This window comes from Salmo salar, chromosome 23, assembly GCF_965601325.2.
Source record: "Salmo salar chromosome 23, fSalSal1, whole genome shotgun sequence".
Classification (NCBI taxonomy): domain Eukaryota; kingdom Metazoa; phylum Chordata; class Actinopteri; order Salmoniformes; family Salmonidae; genus Salmo; species Salmo salar.
Genome location: NC_138313.1, coordinates 8,326,759 through 8,340,989, shown reverse-complemented (window position 1 = coordinate 8,340,989; position 14,231 = coordinate 8,326,759). Strand labels below are relative to the sequence as shown.

Sequence of the window (14,231 nt, the reverse complement as noted above, 5' to 3'; positions counted from 1 at the left end):
CAACACACACACACACACACACAGGGCCTGGCCTCTTCCCTGCTGCAGGGAGCTGATCTGTCATTGGATTTCCTCCTGCTGACAGGCAAAGCACTGAGGACTGACACGCAGGGCCCCGCTGAGTTGAGCTTCCTGACAGCAGAACACATACACACATACCGTAGACAGTCACACACACACACAGGCTCACAGGCACACACAGACGAATATATACACACACATACATGCACACACACATGTTTGTCTTACCAAACAATTGATTCCCATTCAAACCTCACCTTAACCCTGAACCTAACTCCTAACCCTTAACCCTAACGGTGAATGTGCTTGAAGATGGCGACTCCCATGTACTTACCACAAATTCCTAGTTTGCTAAGTTCGCCATATTCTACATTGCTCTCTATTAGCACAATATACATTATCCAAATTATAGCTCAAAGATGGAGTCAGTAAACAAAAAATATGAAAAAGTAGATAGTGCTGATTTACTGGCAGATTGAACCAGAGCATTGTAGTTTAACAACTCTGTGGGTAGTGCTAAAACGATGACATCATATCTGAATTCCTCCATCTTTATGTACCTTTGCCATTCTAACCCTAACTGTAACCCTAAAATAGCCTTTTTCCTTGTTTTACTGTCCTTAGGACTTCTGTCCCCACAAGGATAGTCAAACCAAAAACACTATAACATAAACTGGACCTAAGAGACACAGTGCACACAGGAGAAACGCACAGCTGTATCCTGCTATCTACACAGATGCCCCCCTTAAGATTTCAGCCCTTCTACTAGGAAATAGGAACTGAATAAGGATGCAACTTCTATAGAAGCACCTCTGTTTATCATCCCTGTCTGTGGTCCTCTTTGAGGCAATGCTCCAACTGGTCCTATGGACCTAGCTGTCTCCGGTCAACTGACCAATAGATTAGTTGGAAGAGATAGTTGCTGAATTGTGGTCATAATGTGTTGACACAGTGCCTTCAGAACGTATTCACACCCCTTTACTTTTTCCACATTTTGTTGTCTTACAGCCTAAATTTGAAATGGATTACATAGAGATTTTGTGTCACTGGCCTACACACAATACCCCATAATGTCAAAGTGGAATTATGTTTTTAGAAATGTTTACAAATTAATAAAAAATGAAAAACTGAAATGTCTTGAGTCAGTAAGTATTCAACCCCTTTGTTATGGCAAGCCTAGATAAGTCCAGGAGTAAAAATGTGCTTAACAAATCACATAATATGTTGCATGGACTCACTTTGTGTGCAATAATAGTGTTTAACATGATTTTGGAATGACTTCCTCATCTTTGTACCCCACACATACAAGTATCTGTAAGGTTCCCCAGTTAAGCAGTGAATTTCAAACACAAGCTGTGTTCGAATACCCATACTAACATACTGTATACTACATACAGAATGAGAATATACTACATACTATATACTATTAGTTAATTTTAGTATAGTGTTAACGAACGGTATCCTTTCAGTTGAGCGTACTAGCGCTATGTCTGTCTACCAGAAGTTGATGCTGTTGCTATGCAACCTCTTGCTAGCATGACAAATTACTAGCTAGACATTTTACAACTTTGGGTATGTTTCGTAAATCCAGTCTGAAGTGCCAGAGTGCGCTCTGGGCGTTTGTAAATTCAGAGCGTTGTCAGTTTGTCCATTCGTAAATTCAGAGTGTTTCGCTCTCGGAGCATTCAGAGCGCACACTGGACGCTTTGGCCGAGGAGTAGGACCTCACAACGGCAGTCAAGCACCCAAGCTAACTGGCTAACGTTGGCTAGCAAGATAACACCTCAGACTGACCATTTTACTCACCCTAGCATAGCTGGTTAGGCTGTTTTCATGTTATCAAGAGCGTTGGTGACTGTTGTTGATGATTAGTTATTTGAGAAGGAGACCAAGTCAAGACGTTGGACCGGGTGGATTCAGTTTATAGTAAGGCAGTTTATTATGAGACAAAGATATTTGGCTGAGCGTGCACGGACTCCTTCGTTTAGCTCATAGGGAACTAGCAGAAGAGAGCCCCGAAACATAGTGTACATCCAATTTATACAATGAAATAACAGTGTGTTGACGTTGAGTCTAGTAGGTCCGCTCTCCTGACTGGTCGATGAGTGGAGGGACGGTCCACTCTCCAGGTGGTGTCGACTTCCCATTGGCCCTTGGCAGTGTCCTTTGTCCTCGGAGTCCAACACACCTAAGTGTGTGTGTGTGTGTGTGTGTGTGTGTGTGTGTATTTCTGGTAATTCGTGTCTGGGTGCTTGCGATATTCATGGAATGTTGTTCTTTACACCAGTGGTCAGTCCGTGTGGCTAGGGTGCTTTCATGTCTTGACATTTTTGTGTGAGTGCTTAGTCCGCCATCAGTCTCTGGGTGTGGTCGTGATTGGTATCAGTTGGTTGCTCAATATGTCTCTGGAGTTTTGTTGTGTGCTGTTGTGAAACATGTTGTGCAAATGCCCTCCTTATATATCATTAGGTAAAACGTTAGATTATCTTTATTACACTGTAAATGAGCTGTTGGCAACCATTTAATTATGCTTTTTTGCCGATGTTTACTGACACAGGCCATATTCAACAGGTGTTGAGAGTGCATAAATTCATCAGTTATTCTGCGCTCTGGCGCACTCAGACGAAAGTGCTCTGAAACCGGAGTAGATAGCCAGAGTGAATTTACAAACGCACCCGAATGTTAGCATATAGTTAATATACTGGCAAGTTCGATGTATTAGTAGCCAACAAATTGTCAGCCAGCATGACATGTAGCGTAACTTATTTGAAAAGTCATTACTTTATTACATTGCTCAACATTTTCTTAACATTTGTCATAATTAGTTAGCAATGAAATTGTATCCACTCTCGTCGAACTTCGGCTGTATATTTTCCACCATTTTCTTCAAATCTGAAAATGTTATGAAGCCACGCCCATTTTCGGAAGAATTGCATTATGGGCCTAACTGTCCACTATACTTTCTATTTAGGCGAATGTAGTACGACATCCGGGAACTTTTGGCATACTAACTATATACATACTAGGACCAACAAGCATACTACATACTCAATTTACTTCACAAATCGTAGGGCTAGTGCGGTTAGTATGAGTATTCGAACACAGGTACAGATTCAACCACAAAGACCAGGGAGGTTTTCCAAATCTTCGCAAAGAAGGGCAGCTATTGGTAGATAAACAAAAAAAGACATTGAAAATCCCTTTGAGAATTGTGAAATTGTTAATTACACATTGGATGGTGTATCAGTACACCCAGTCACTAAAAAGATACAGACCTCCTTCCTAACTCAGTTCCTGCTCAGGGATTTCACCATGAAGCCAATGGTGATATTAAAATAGTCACAGAGTTTTAATGGCTGTGATAGGAGAAAACTGAGGATGGCTCAACGACACTGTAGATACTCCACAATACTAACCTAAATGACTGAGTTAAAAGAAGGAAGCCTGTACAGAATAAAAATAGTAAAAAAAAAAAAACATGCATCCTGTTTGCAACAAGGCACTAAAGTAATAATGAAAAAAATGTGGCAAACCAATTCACTTTTTGGCCTGAATACAACGTTTTATGTTTGGGGCAAATCCAATACAACACATTACTAAGTAACACTTTCCATGTTTTCAAGCGTATTGGTGGCTGCATCATGTTATCGGTATGCTTGTAATCATTAAGGACTGGGGAGTTTTTCAGGATAAAAAAGAAACGGAATGGAGCTAGGCACAGGCAAAATCCAAGAGGTAAATCTTTCTACCAGACAGCGGAGTTGCTTAACAAGTAGTCAGTGAATGTTCCTGAGTGGCCAAGTTAACATTTGATTTAAATCTACTTAAAAATCTTTCGCAAGACCTGAAATTGGTTGTCTAGCAATGATCAACAACTAATTTGACAGAGCTTGAAACATTTTGAAAATAGTAATGTGTGGAAAGCTCTTAGAGACATACAGGGAAAGATTTACAGCTGTAATCAGTGCCAAAGGTGCTTCTACAAAGTATTGACTCAGGGGTGTGAATACTTATGTGAATTAGATATTTCTGTATTTAATTTTCAATCTATTTGCACACACTTATAAAAACATATTTTCACTTCGTCATTATGGTGTATTGTGTGAGAAGAAAATAATTTTACCCATTTTGAATTCATGCTGTAACACAACAAAATGTGAATAAGTCAAGGGGTATGAATACTTTCTGAAGGCACTGTATGTGTCATATAACTGACTTTTTCTGCAGACTCTGAATAAAGGATGACATGTTCAAAGATTTCCATTTGATCTTAGATTTTTGGTGAGAGAGTTTAGAGTAGCCATAATGGCTTATAGTGTAAGAGAGGTATGTATTGAGTGTGTGAAAATATCAACTAAGTTTACAATGTGTGTCAGAGGCCAACCTCTCTTTTACCCCCATCTGTGTGCCTGACTGGCTCAATCCACACAACACACACTTCCTGTAGCATGAGGACCTGTCAGATAGGGCCTCCCCTCATTACTACCCCCCAGACCACAATGCTATGTTGACACACAACACACTGACACTCTCAGACATAGAGGTTAATGGATAGTGATGGGGTAGGTTAGACATACCTGTGGATGTATATGTCATGGATCTCAATCTCACCCGGAGGATACTCTGTGTCTGGCTCTGGACCATAGCATGCTGGGTGGATGTTCTGGGGCAGGGGACCAGGGCTGGGGCTGTCCCTCATCTGTCAAAGAAAGGTATGACATTGGAGCACCTGTTTTATCTTAAACAACAAATCAATAACAACAGTAAACTGTCCACCAGTATGTACAATATCTGAAATAGTGTCACTGTCAGAGCTACACAAATCAAGGCAATAATGTTGATCCTCTCACAGCTGAACTTCTCCCTTGTTCTCTGCTGAGGATTTATGCCAATTTCTATGTTAAGCACTGATATGACATGTTCACAAACAAGTGCATCCGTAGACTAAAGGAAAATACCACTCAAAAACAATATTTTGGTATTTGTTTCATTAGTCCACTGTTGATAAAGTACCAAAACGTTTTGCATGTCAGCAATCAAGTTTTCAAGATATAGAACTTTCAAAATACAGAACGTGCCACAGTATACCACAGAAAACTCATCATCCTGTGACACTTTCTGTATTTTGAAAGTTGTATATCTTGAAAACTTGATTGCTGACATGCAAAACGTTTTCAACAGTGGACTAATGAAACAAATGCCAAATGATCGTTTTTTTGAGTAGTATTTTCCTTTAACGACCTGGGATTCTATGTTAAAGTGTTATACTAAGTGTTATACATTATATGCATAATTTCCTTGACACAGTATATTTCATGAATCCCATCCTATCGGTATGTACTACACTCCATAACAGATGTCCTACTGTTGGCGGATGATGCAGATCCAAAGTGTTTTACCAGGACACAGTACGACTTCACCTGTTTCTGGGAGGTGCCAGACAACAAGTCTTATGACTTCTTCTATAGTAACGATGAGTATGTTCAGTATATTCTGGTCATTTACAAGACAACAATATTTTCAGCAAGAAATTAAATACACTAACGTGTATTACAGTTGAAGTGGACCTGACATACACTCCATTCTGCCAGTCACTGATGCCAGTCATATTCTCTCTGTCTGTTCAGTCGGGAGGAGAAGAGATGTAATCTGATCCTCCAGAGGACAGAGGAGGAGGGGCAAGTCCTCCATGTCTGCTCCTTCCCTCCCTCTGATGTCTTCCTGTTCACCTTCACACACATCAGAGTGATGGAGAGCAGCTCCAACTACACACTATACACACGCACTGTCAGCGTCGAGGACCAGGGTGAGAGAGAGAGAGAGAGAGAGAGAGAGAGAGAGAGAGAGAGAGAGAGAGATAGAATGCACATTTTTGTCATTTGAAATCTAAAGTTCTTACTTTCCAGTAATGGGATATCCTCTCTGCTTCATTCTTTCTTCTCTCTTCTTTCTCCTCCGCCTCTCCTCAGTTCTCCTGGACCCCCCTGTGAATGTATCCCTTCACCCGACAGGGCAGATTGGGCAGTTCCAGGTGGCGTGGCACACACCCAGAGAGTGGGAGAACAACATGCAGTATGGGATACGTTACTCCTCCCAGAGCCTGAGGGAGAGAACGGAACTGGTAGGCCTACTGAAACTCGAAAACATCACCAATTGAACCCGTGAAACACGAAATCAACACCAATTCAACCAGTCAGATTAGCTGCAAGGGGAAAAAGACAGATGAACGGTTGGTAAAAAAAAAAAAATCTATCATGACTGGGACATTCACTATTAGTTTGTCTACTCAACTTGATGGTTGGCTACAGGGCATCCATTTGTGTCAGAAAGTCATCATCACCCAAACCCCATGCTGGTGTAGAACTCCTATGATTTCTGTACCCTCCCTGTCCCCAGATAAAGCCAGTGAGGTCCCAAATCCACAGCCTGGTCTCTCTGGCGCCAGGGGAGGTGGTCAGCATCCAGCTGAGGGTCAAACCCAACGGCTACAGCGAGAAAGAGACCAGCGGTCATTGGAGCGACTGGTCGGTCCCCAAAACTGCCATGGTTCCCCAGAGTGCAGGTCTGTGGTAGTATTTCTGTAAATGTGGTATAGAGAAACTGAATATGGTCACTTTCCATTACTGAGTTAGGTGATGGAGTTTTACTATAATTTTTCCCCAGCTGATATCTCATTGTTGTGCCACACTTCTGACCTGCAAAACATCAGCTGCCAATGGAATGGGCAGGCCTACAGAGATGATAACTACACCTTATACTACAAGCTGGGACCCAGGTATTAACAAATTCATTTCTCCAATGATCTTCATGCAAAACCCTCCTCAAAGTAATCTAAATGTAGTTTTACAGCCAAAACATGATCATTGGCTATTTAACCTCTCTTGTTGTGTATTCTCTGCAGTGAAAGTGAGGGCTGGAGAGAGTGTATGCAGAATGAGAACATCTTCTACCATTGCCGTTTCCATGGAGCAGAGTCCAGTGAGATACGGGTCAAACTCAGCGCTGGTCCTGCTACTCCCAGGCGGACCTTCTACACTGAGCCTTTCAGACTCAACAACAGCAGTGAGTCACACTGATAAAATACCAACTGGCAGCTGAGAAATCCTCCCTTCATTAAAAAAAGGAGGCTACCGTCTACCGGTATACTACATTTCCATTGAGTAAAAAATGGAAAGTGGTCGAGTCTAGCATGCATCTTACTGTATTGCTGACAATGAAGTAAGATACTGAGAGTCATCTGTAACAGACAGTACACTCTGTATTGCTGGACATACACTAATCATCTCTGCAAAACTCCTGTTGTCTCTCTCTCCTCTCCCTATGTTGCGGTCAGTTCAAACAGCCCCTCCTGGGAGGCTGAGGGGACAATGGGAGAAGGGCAGGCTGTGTCTGAAATGGGACACGCCCCTATTGGCCCTGTCTGTCCACCTGATGTACCAGCACCGCTACCAGCCTCGAGAGGAGTCTGTCTGGAAGGTACAGTATTATCTAAATGATCTTCTGTTTACTTCATTCTGTTGTGTGGTATAACCCTGCCTCTGTCCTTATCGCATGTAAACAGAGAACTACATGTTTTGTCATGAGTTTGTATTTTGCAATTGTGTGTTGTCCTCTCTCTCCAGCTGGTGATCCTGCAGGGCCCAGAGACCAGTACCTGTCTGGACATTCAGACTGGACTTCAGTACTACATCCAGGTCAGAGCCAGACCCAACGGGTCAGTCTACGCTGGCTACTGGAGCGACTGGTCACCCCGACTCACTGTGGACACGCCCTCAGACATAGGTACAGTAAAACAATCACTTATTATGTTTAACTTCTGGAGATATCCTCCTTCTCAAACTCTTCTAGAATTCTTCAATGTAACTCAACAGGTGCCCTCATCTCCTGCATCCCTCTCATGATGATCGTTGTATCAGTCGTCTTTATCTCCATGCTCTCCAGGTACCTCAGGTAAAATGCATTTTTAATTTTGTTTCATAATAAAATCTGTTTTACCATGAATGTATTCTTACCACCCTATTCATGGACATGTGTACTGAAAATTTTTATCTTCTTCCACCAGTAAGCTCAAACAGTATCTGTGGCCACCAGTCCCAAACCTTGACAAAGCTCTCCACGGCTTCCTGACAGATATCAACGGACAGACTTGGGTAAAAAAACGTAATTCATTACAGTACACCGTGGATTAACGGACCTAGGTCAATTGAAAGGGTCAAGTTTTAACAATGGAAATGTGTTCAATATGCAACACGTTTAGTTTATCGTTGTGCGCACGCATTGGAAACCATTGGATCTGAGTATGTCTGTACGCTCCCGTGTAACCTCCATAGGACCCTCCCTTCAACATCAAGCAGTGTTCAGAGGAGACCCCAGCCTGTGTCGTGGAGATCATGTCTGAGAGCGAGGCTCCAGGCAGAGGGATGCTTCCCAGGGAGTGCCCCTTACTACTCTCCCCAGAACAAGGCACTTCAGGCAGGGAGGAGGAGTGCCTGCCTACCCTGGTCCTGGAGGTCAGTCCGGACTACGTGACCCTGACCACGGATGACGTCATCCCCCGTCTCCGAGGGAATGAGTACGTGTACGATGGGGAGGTGGGGGCGGAGTCTCTGAGCCTGGGGGTGGGGGGAGAGGAGGTGCTCCAGATGAGGTGTCACTGCTCCTTTACTAGGTCCTCCAGCTTCCCATCATCGTCCAGTACCACGGACATCCTCAACCACTCCTACCTACTGCTGGCCGAGCAGCCCATAGAGAGACTGGACTATCCAGGGCAGCAGGGCGCCCCTCAGGGCAGCAGGGTCTATGTCAACCTGGAGGGCACAAGCTCAGCAAACACAAATGCCTGATTGGCACTCTGGCACAGCACAACACAACAAGGGCACACAAATTCATGAAAAAGACATGGGAAAAATAGATGAAACCAAGTACAAAAGGGGGAGGCTTTAAATATCAAATGTGATATTCTCAAAACAAGGATGTATTTAGGATATTCAACTTTGCACAATGCTGGATGAAATAACTTAACGTGTCTAGGAAAATGTAAGACACAGCTCAAGTGTGCTTGTGGATATAAAAGGGACTTCGGAATGGACAGTTACAAAACATCAACACAATATCCATTACATCACTAATAAAACAGGTCATTGAATATGTTATTCATTTGTAGCATGTACAGTACATTGTAAAAAGGTGCGACTATTATAATAGATTTAGTTTGGGATTTGTGGGATAACATGCCAGGTGTACCCAAATCTGGATGAACCAAGAGGGACTTTGATATTTTCCTTGGACATACTATAATCATATCTATTTTGCTTGTCTTATGCCTGGCTATACAGTATATTGTCTATCATTATCTTTTCACCCTACAAACTATGCTTTCTTCATTCTAGCCATGTCTGGAAAGCCATACCTGTGCAAGTAATGTGTTCAAGTAATGTACTCATGAGAACATGAAGAATGGAAAAGTAAACCTACAAGTATTGTTAAATATCTTGATGACATTTGTATATTCAAACAAAAATACAGAAAATCATAAAAGCAACAAGAGCAACATTAACATGTTTGAATAGGGATAAATTAGGAAAGTTAAATGGCTAACTCTGATGAGGAACTCTAGTTCCCCCATCAACACAATGAGTTAAAGCCAGATCTAAATATCCTTCCAAAAGTTTGTAACAAGGGTAATTTTCAGCAAACACACACAAAACCAATTAAGTCATGATCCCGTGTGCTTGGATTAGAACAGAATTCCATAATAAAATACGATGCCGTTTCCCTTTCAAATGCTTCCAAAAACGAATGGTGCTGACAACAATGACAACATTGAAAAGCATTCGTAAAATAAATATTAAAAACAGAGGATCCTTGTCCTAAAAAAAAGAAACTCTGCCTCTCAGAAGACAGCATAAAACCAAACTGTGAGCCTCTAAAAGAGCCACCATATCACCTTGTATATGGTCAGATTCATGGACACAGCCGTGGGTGTCTGTGGGATTCATGATCCCAGTCCTGAGTGGTACAGTAGTATTGGCTGTGGTCAAGGGCAGGCATGGGACTATGTGGTGCAACGGTTGACATGGAGAGTTTCAGTGTGAGAGAGGGATCTTGGTTCTCACAAAACAGTACATCGATCAATTGACCGGACAGAGATAGTCATGATAGAGCCCGTTTCCTTTTCCTATCTGGCTCAGGAACTGAGATACTTACAGTTGAATGCTTGACTGCAACTGAAAGCTGGTGATACTGCAGCTGTCATGAACTGAGAAAAAAAATCGTTATGTTAGGACCAACCTTGTCAGAAAACACAGGGTGGACCCCTGCCTGGACCCCTGGTGGTCTCTCTGTCGGCCTTGAGTGCGTAGAGCATGTCGTCCTGGCTGATGTCGAGTCTGACCCGCTGTAATACGTCTAGATGGCTGGCCTCCAGCAGCAGCAGACAACGCCCTCAGGTGCTGACACACGGCTAGACCCTCGGACACACTGATGGGCTGCAGGCCCTCCACACGACACAACGCCTGGTGCTGCATTAACACCTAGGGGGAGGGTGGGGGACAGTGGACTGTAAATAAGGGAATTTCGGGAAAAATTCACAATGCAGGTAAAAGAGGGAACAGATGTGTGTTGAGCAAGAGCTGTAGTAAGTCGATGTTGACCTCAGTAGGGTCTATACCTGTTGGAAGGTGGCCGCCTCCAGTCCTAGCCGACTGAACTCAGTGATGACCGCCCTCAGGAAGAGCTGCTCCTACACCAATGCACACCTAACAAACAAAGATTTCACATAGATCGCCAGCTCTCTGGGCCAATGGGACAACCAATTGACAGCTCTGTGGGCCAATGGGGTTTATCTTACCTGATGGCTTTGATGTAAGAGGAAGAGAACTTCTCATCCAGGGCCTCCTTGACATGATGCCCACCAATCCTGTGGAGGACGGGAGAGGGACAGCAGTCAGAGACAGACACACCACTCAATTATAGGTACTGCCAAATAGAACACTTCAGAGTATCACTGGCAGACCTTTCCAATCCATGGTTCCAATCGATGACATTAACTGATCAATTAAGAGGCAAGAAGAACAAAAACCCAGAAGAACTGGAACGCAAGGACCTGAGTTGTGCACCCCTTGGGATGGATAATAAAACAACAAAAAGGCCTACCTTTCTGGAGATGAGCTGCAGAGCATCCTCCTCAAAGGCCTTGAACTTGTTCAGTCTGGACGTGATGATCTGCTGCAGCTGTACGGCTGGAAAGACATCCTGGACACACAAACACAGAGAGAGAGAGACACACACACACACACACACAAACACACACACACACACAGTTTTAAACACCGTAAGATGCAGTTAAACACACTCAAACACTTTCATCCACACTGCACACACCATTAGAGTTGCAAGAATGCAAAATTATATTTCATAAGCAATACAGAAACAGAATATATAAAGTTGAATACCTGTCAGAAGCTCATTAGTAAGCTCCTTAATAAGTACAAATGCAATGAAAGTAGAGGTGATTGAGAGCCTGGACACACCAGTAGAACAGCACCCTCATGTGGTGGTGGACCTCTTTGGCCAATCAAACAGGTTGTACATGACGTTCTACTTTCTGGTCCACAGCAAGTCCAGCTAAGGAGTGGAACACAGGGTCAGTCATAGAAATGGAATGACTTGAGCAAGCATCCCCATTCAAGTCAATGATGTGTAATTCTATTGCAATGGGTCCAAGAAATATGTAGAGGAAAAATAATGAGACAAGTATGGAATGGGCACAATCCTCTGTCTTGATATCTATCACTGGCATCTCCCACTTGGGGTCAACGATGGTTACAACCAAAATAAAAAGACATTCTCCTATCCTTACAGAGTCGAGACAGTCTCAGCCAATTGCAAGGTGGTCTCCTTCTTGGGGGCGGGGTTACTGAAACTCTTTTCCAATAGGGCTATTTGGCTATTTCAGCCACACCCGTTGCTGACAGGTGTATAAATTCCAGCACACAGCCATGCAATCTCCATAGAGAAACATTGGAAGTAGAATGGCATTACTAAAGAACAGTGACTTTTAACGTGGCACCGTCATAGGATGGCACCTTCCCATCAAGTCAGTTCGTCAAATTTCTGCCCTGCTAGAACTGCCACGGTCAACTGTAGGTGCTGTTATTGTGAAGTGGAAATGTCTAGGAGCAATGACGGCTCAGCCGCGAAGTGGTAGGCCACACAATCTCTCAGAACGGGACCACCGAGTGCTGAAGCGTGTAAAAATCGTCTGTCCTCAGTTGCAACACTCACTACCGAGTTCCAAACTGCCTCTGGAAGCAACGTCAGCACAAAAATAGTTCGTCAAGAGTTTCATGAAATGGGTTTCCATGGCCGAGGGATGAATCTCGGTTTGGCGGAAGCCAGAAGAACGCTACCTGCCTGAATGCATAGTGCCAACTGTGAAGTTTGGTGGAGGAGGAATAATAGTCTGGGGTTGTTTTTCGAGGTTCGGGCTAGGTCCCTTAGTTCCAGTGAAGGGAAATCTTAACGCTACAGCATTCAATGACATTCTAGACGATTCTGTGCTTCCACCTTTGTGGCAACAGTTTGGGGATGCCCTTTCCTGTTTTAGCATGATTATGCCCCATGCACAAATCGAGGTCCATACAGAAATGGTTCGTCGAGATCGGTGTGGAAGAACTTGACTGGCCTGCACAGAGCCCTGACCTCAACCCCATCGAACAACTTTGGGATGAATTGGAACGCCGACTGCGTACCAGGCCTAATCACCCAACCTCACTAATGCTCTTGTGGCTGAATGGAAGCAAGTCCCCGCAGCAATATTCCAACATATAGTGGAATGTCTTCCCAGAAGAGCGGAATCTGTTATAGCAGCAAAGGGGGGACCAACTCCATATTAATGCCCATGATTTTGGAATGAGATATTTGACGAGCAGGTGTCCACATATTTTTGATCATGTAGTGTAGTTCCTCACGGAATTACGTTTCAGTGGACACGCCGCTCTGCTGGGGAACGGATGCTCTGCTGGGGTACGGATGCTCTGCTGGGGTACGGATCTGCCATTGGCGCCCATTCAAATTTGCCCTAAGGTTGCCTTGTTAAATCTTGTTCATTCTCTTAAATTAAACACCATGACTGGTTTCTCATTAGCTGGGAATGTTGCTTGAAATGTTTGATACAACAGACTTTGGTGATGTTGTGATTTTGTAATAGACTGTCATAGACCCAATTAAAAAAGTAAACATTGGCCATTGATTATATAACTTTTTTTACATGGTGGGGTTGCAAAACATTGTTGAAATCAAAACGGGGCCGCAGACATGCAGATAGTTCATTAGCACAGGTACACCTCTATTGGTTTTCCGTGCTGTAACATGGAAATATGTGGGAACCCTCAAGGCGTCCGCAGACATAGGTTCGTTTTGCTCCTAGCAGAACTTGGCTAGGCGAAGTGAACGTCTGTGCTTGCATACTCCCTTAAAATACCTTTGTTTGAAAAACTAGAGAAAAGCGGCAATATTATGGTTTGTCCCTCTTGAGACACCGTAGCAACAAGTACACTTCCTCAAAATTGTCAGAATTAATCAAAGATAACTCAAGACTTCTGTTATTATTTTTTACGTTTTTGCAGAGGTCTTCGTCGAACTATTTTACACCTAACTAACTCAATTTAAAAAATGTACATGAAAACCAGTCTTCTGTCGTTGAATGACAACAAACACTTAATTGAATAATCCATACTGCTGACCAATCACCAATGAAGGGCATAGACTTCGGCTACTGAACTGTGACAAGCCTCAAGAGAAAATGTGTGCTGAACAACAACAACAAAAATATGTATCTTATTAAACTTTCAAATTGTACAAACATATACGGAAGTTGAATTATACATTCAAAATACATATTTATCAAATAACATAGGTTTAAGGCGAACAGGTTTAAGAAAAGGAAATAGAAGAAAAAAAAAAAAAAAAAAATATATATATATATATATATATATATATATATATATATATATATATATATATATATATATATATATATATATATATAGCTAGCATGCTAACCTTATTTAGCCAGCTAATTGCTACACCTTATTCAAAAGATTAGCCAGCTGGCTACAGTTGGTTCTGGAGCTGGATTTGTCATAAGCATTTAGGGAAATGTTCACCAGATGGATAAGGGAAACCAGTATCTTTGATTTTGCCATCTA

The 14,231-nt window shown here is 42.8% G+C and overlaps 1 protein-coding gene across 1 annotated transcript; it reads left to right on the top strand.

Moving 5' to 3' along the window:
- The first annotated feature begins 4,491 nt into the window (after positions 1 to 4,491).
- Positions 4,492 to 9,173, top strand: LOC106584017 (thrombopoietin receptor). The gene is made up of 12 exons (XM_014168772.3): positions 4,492 to 4,733; positions 5,378 to 5,498; positions 5,649 to 5,827; positions 5,991 to 6,142; positions 6,418 to 6,583; positions 6,685 to 6,796; positions 6,923 to 7,083; positions 7,355 to 7,497; positions 7,644 to 7,803; positions 7,893 to 7,971; positions 8,084 to 8,171; positions 8,352 to 9,173. Exons 1-12 carry the CDS (start codon positions 4,616 to 4,618, stop codon positions 8,862 to 8,864), a joined length of 1,992 nt encoding a protein of 663 aa, XP_014024247.1. The 5' UTR covers positions 4,492 to 4,615; the 3' UTR covers positions 8,865 to 9,173.
- Positions 9,174 to 14,231: the final 5,058 nt, after the last annotated feature.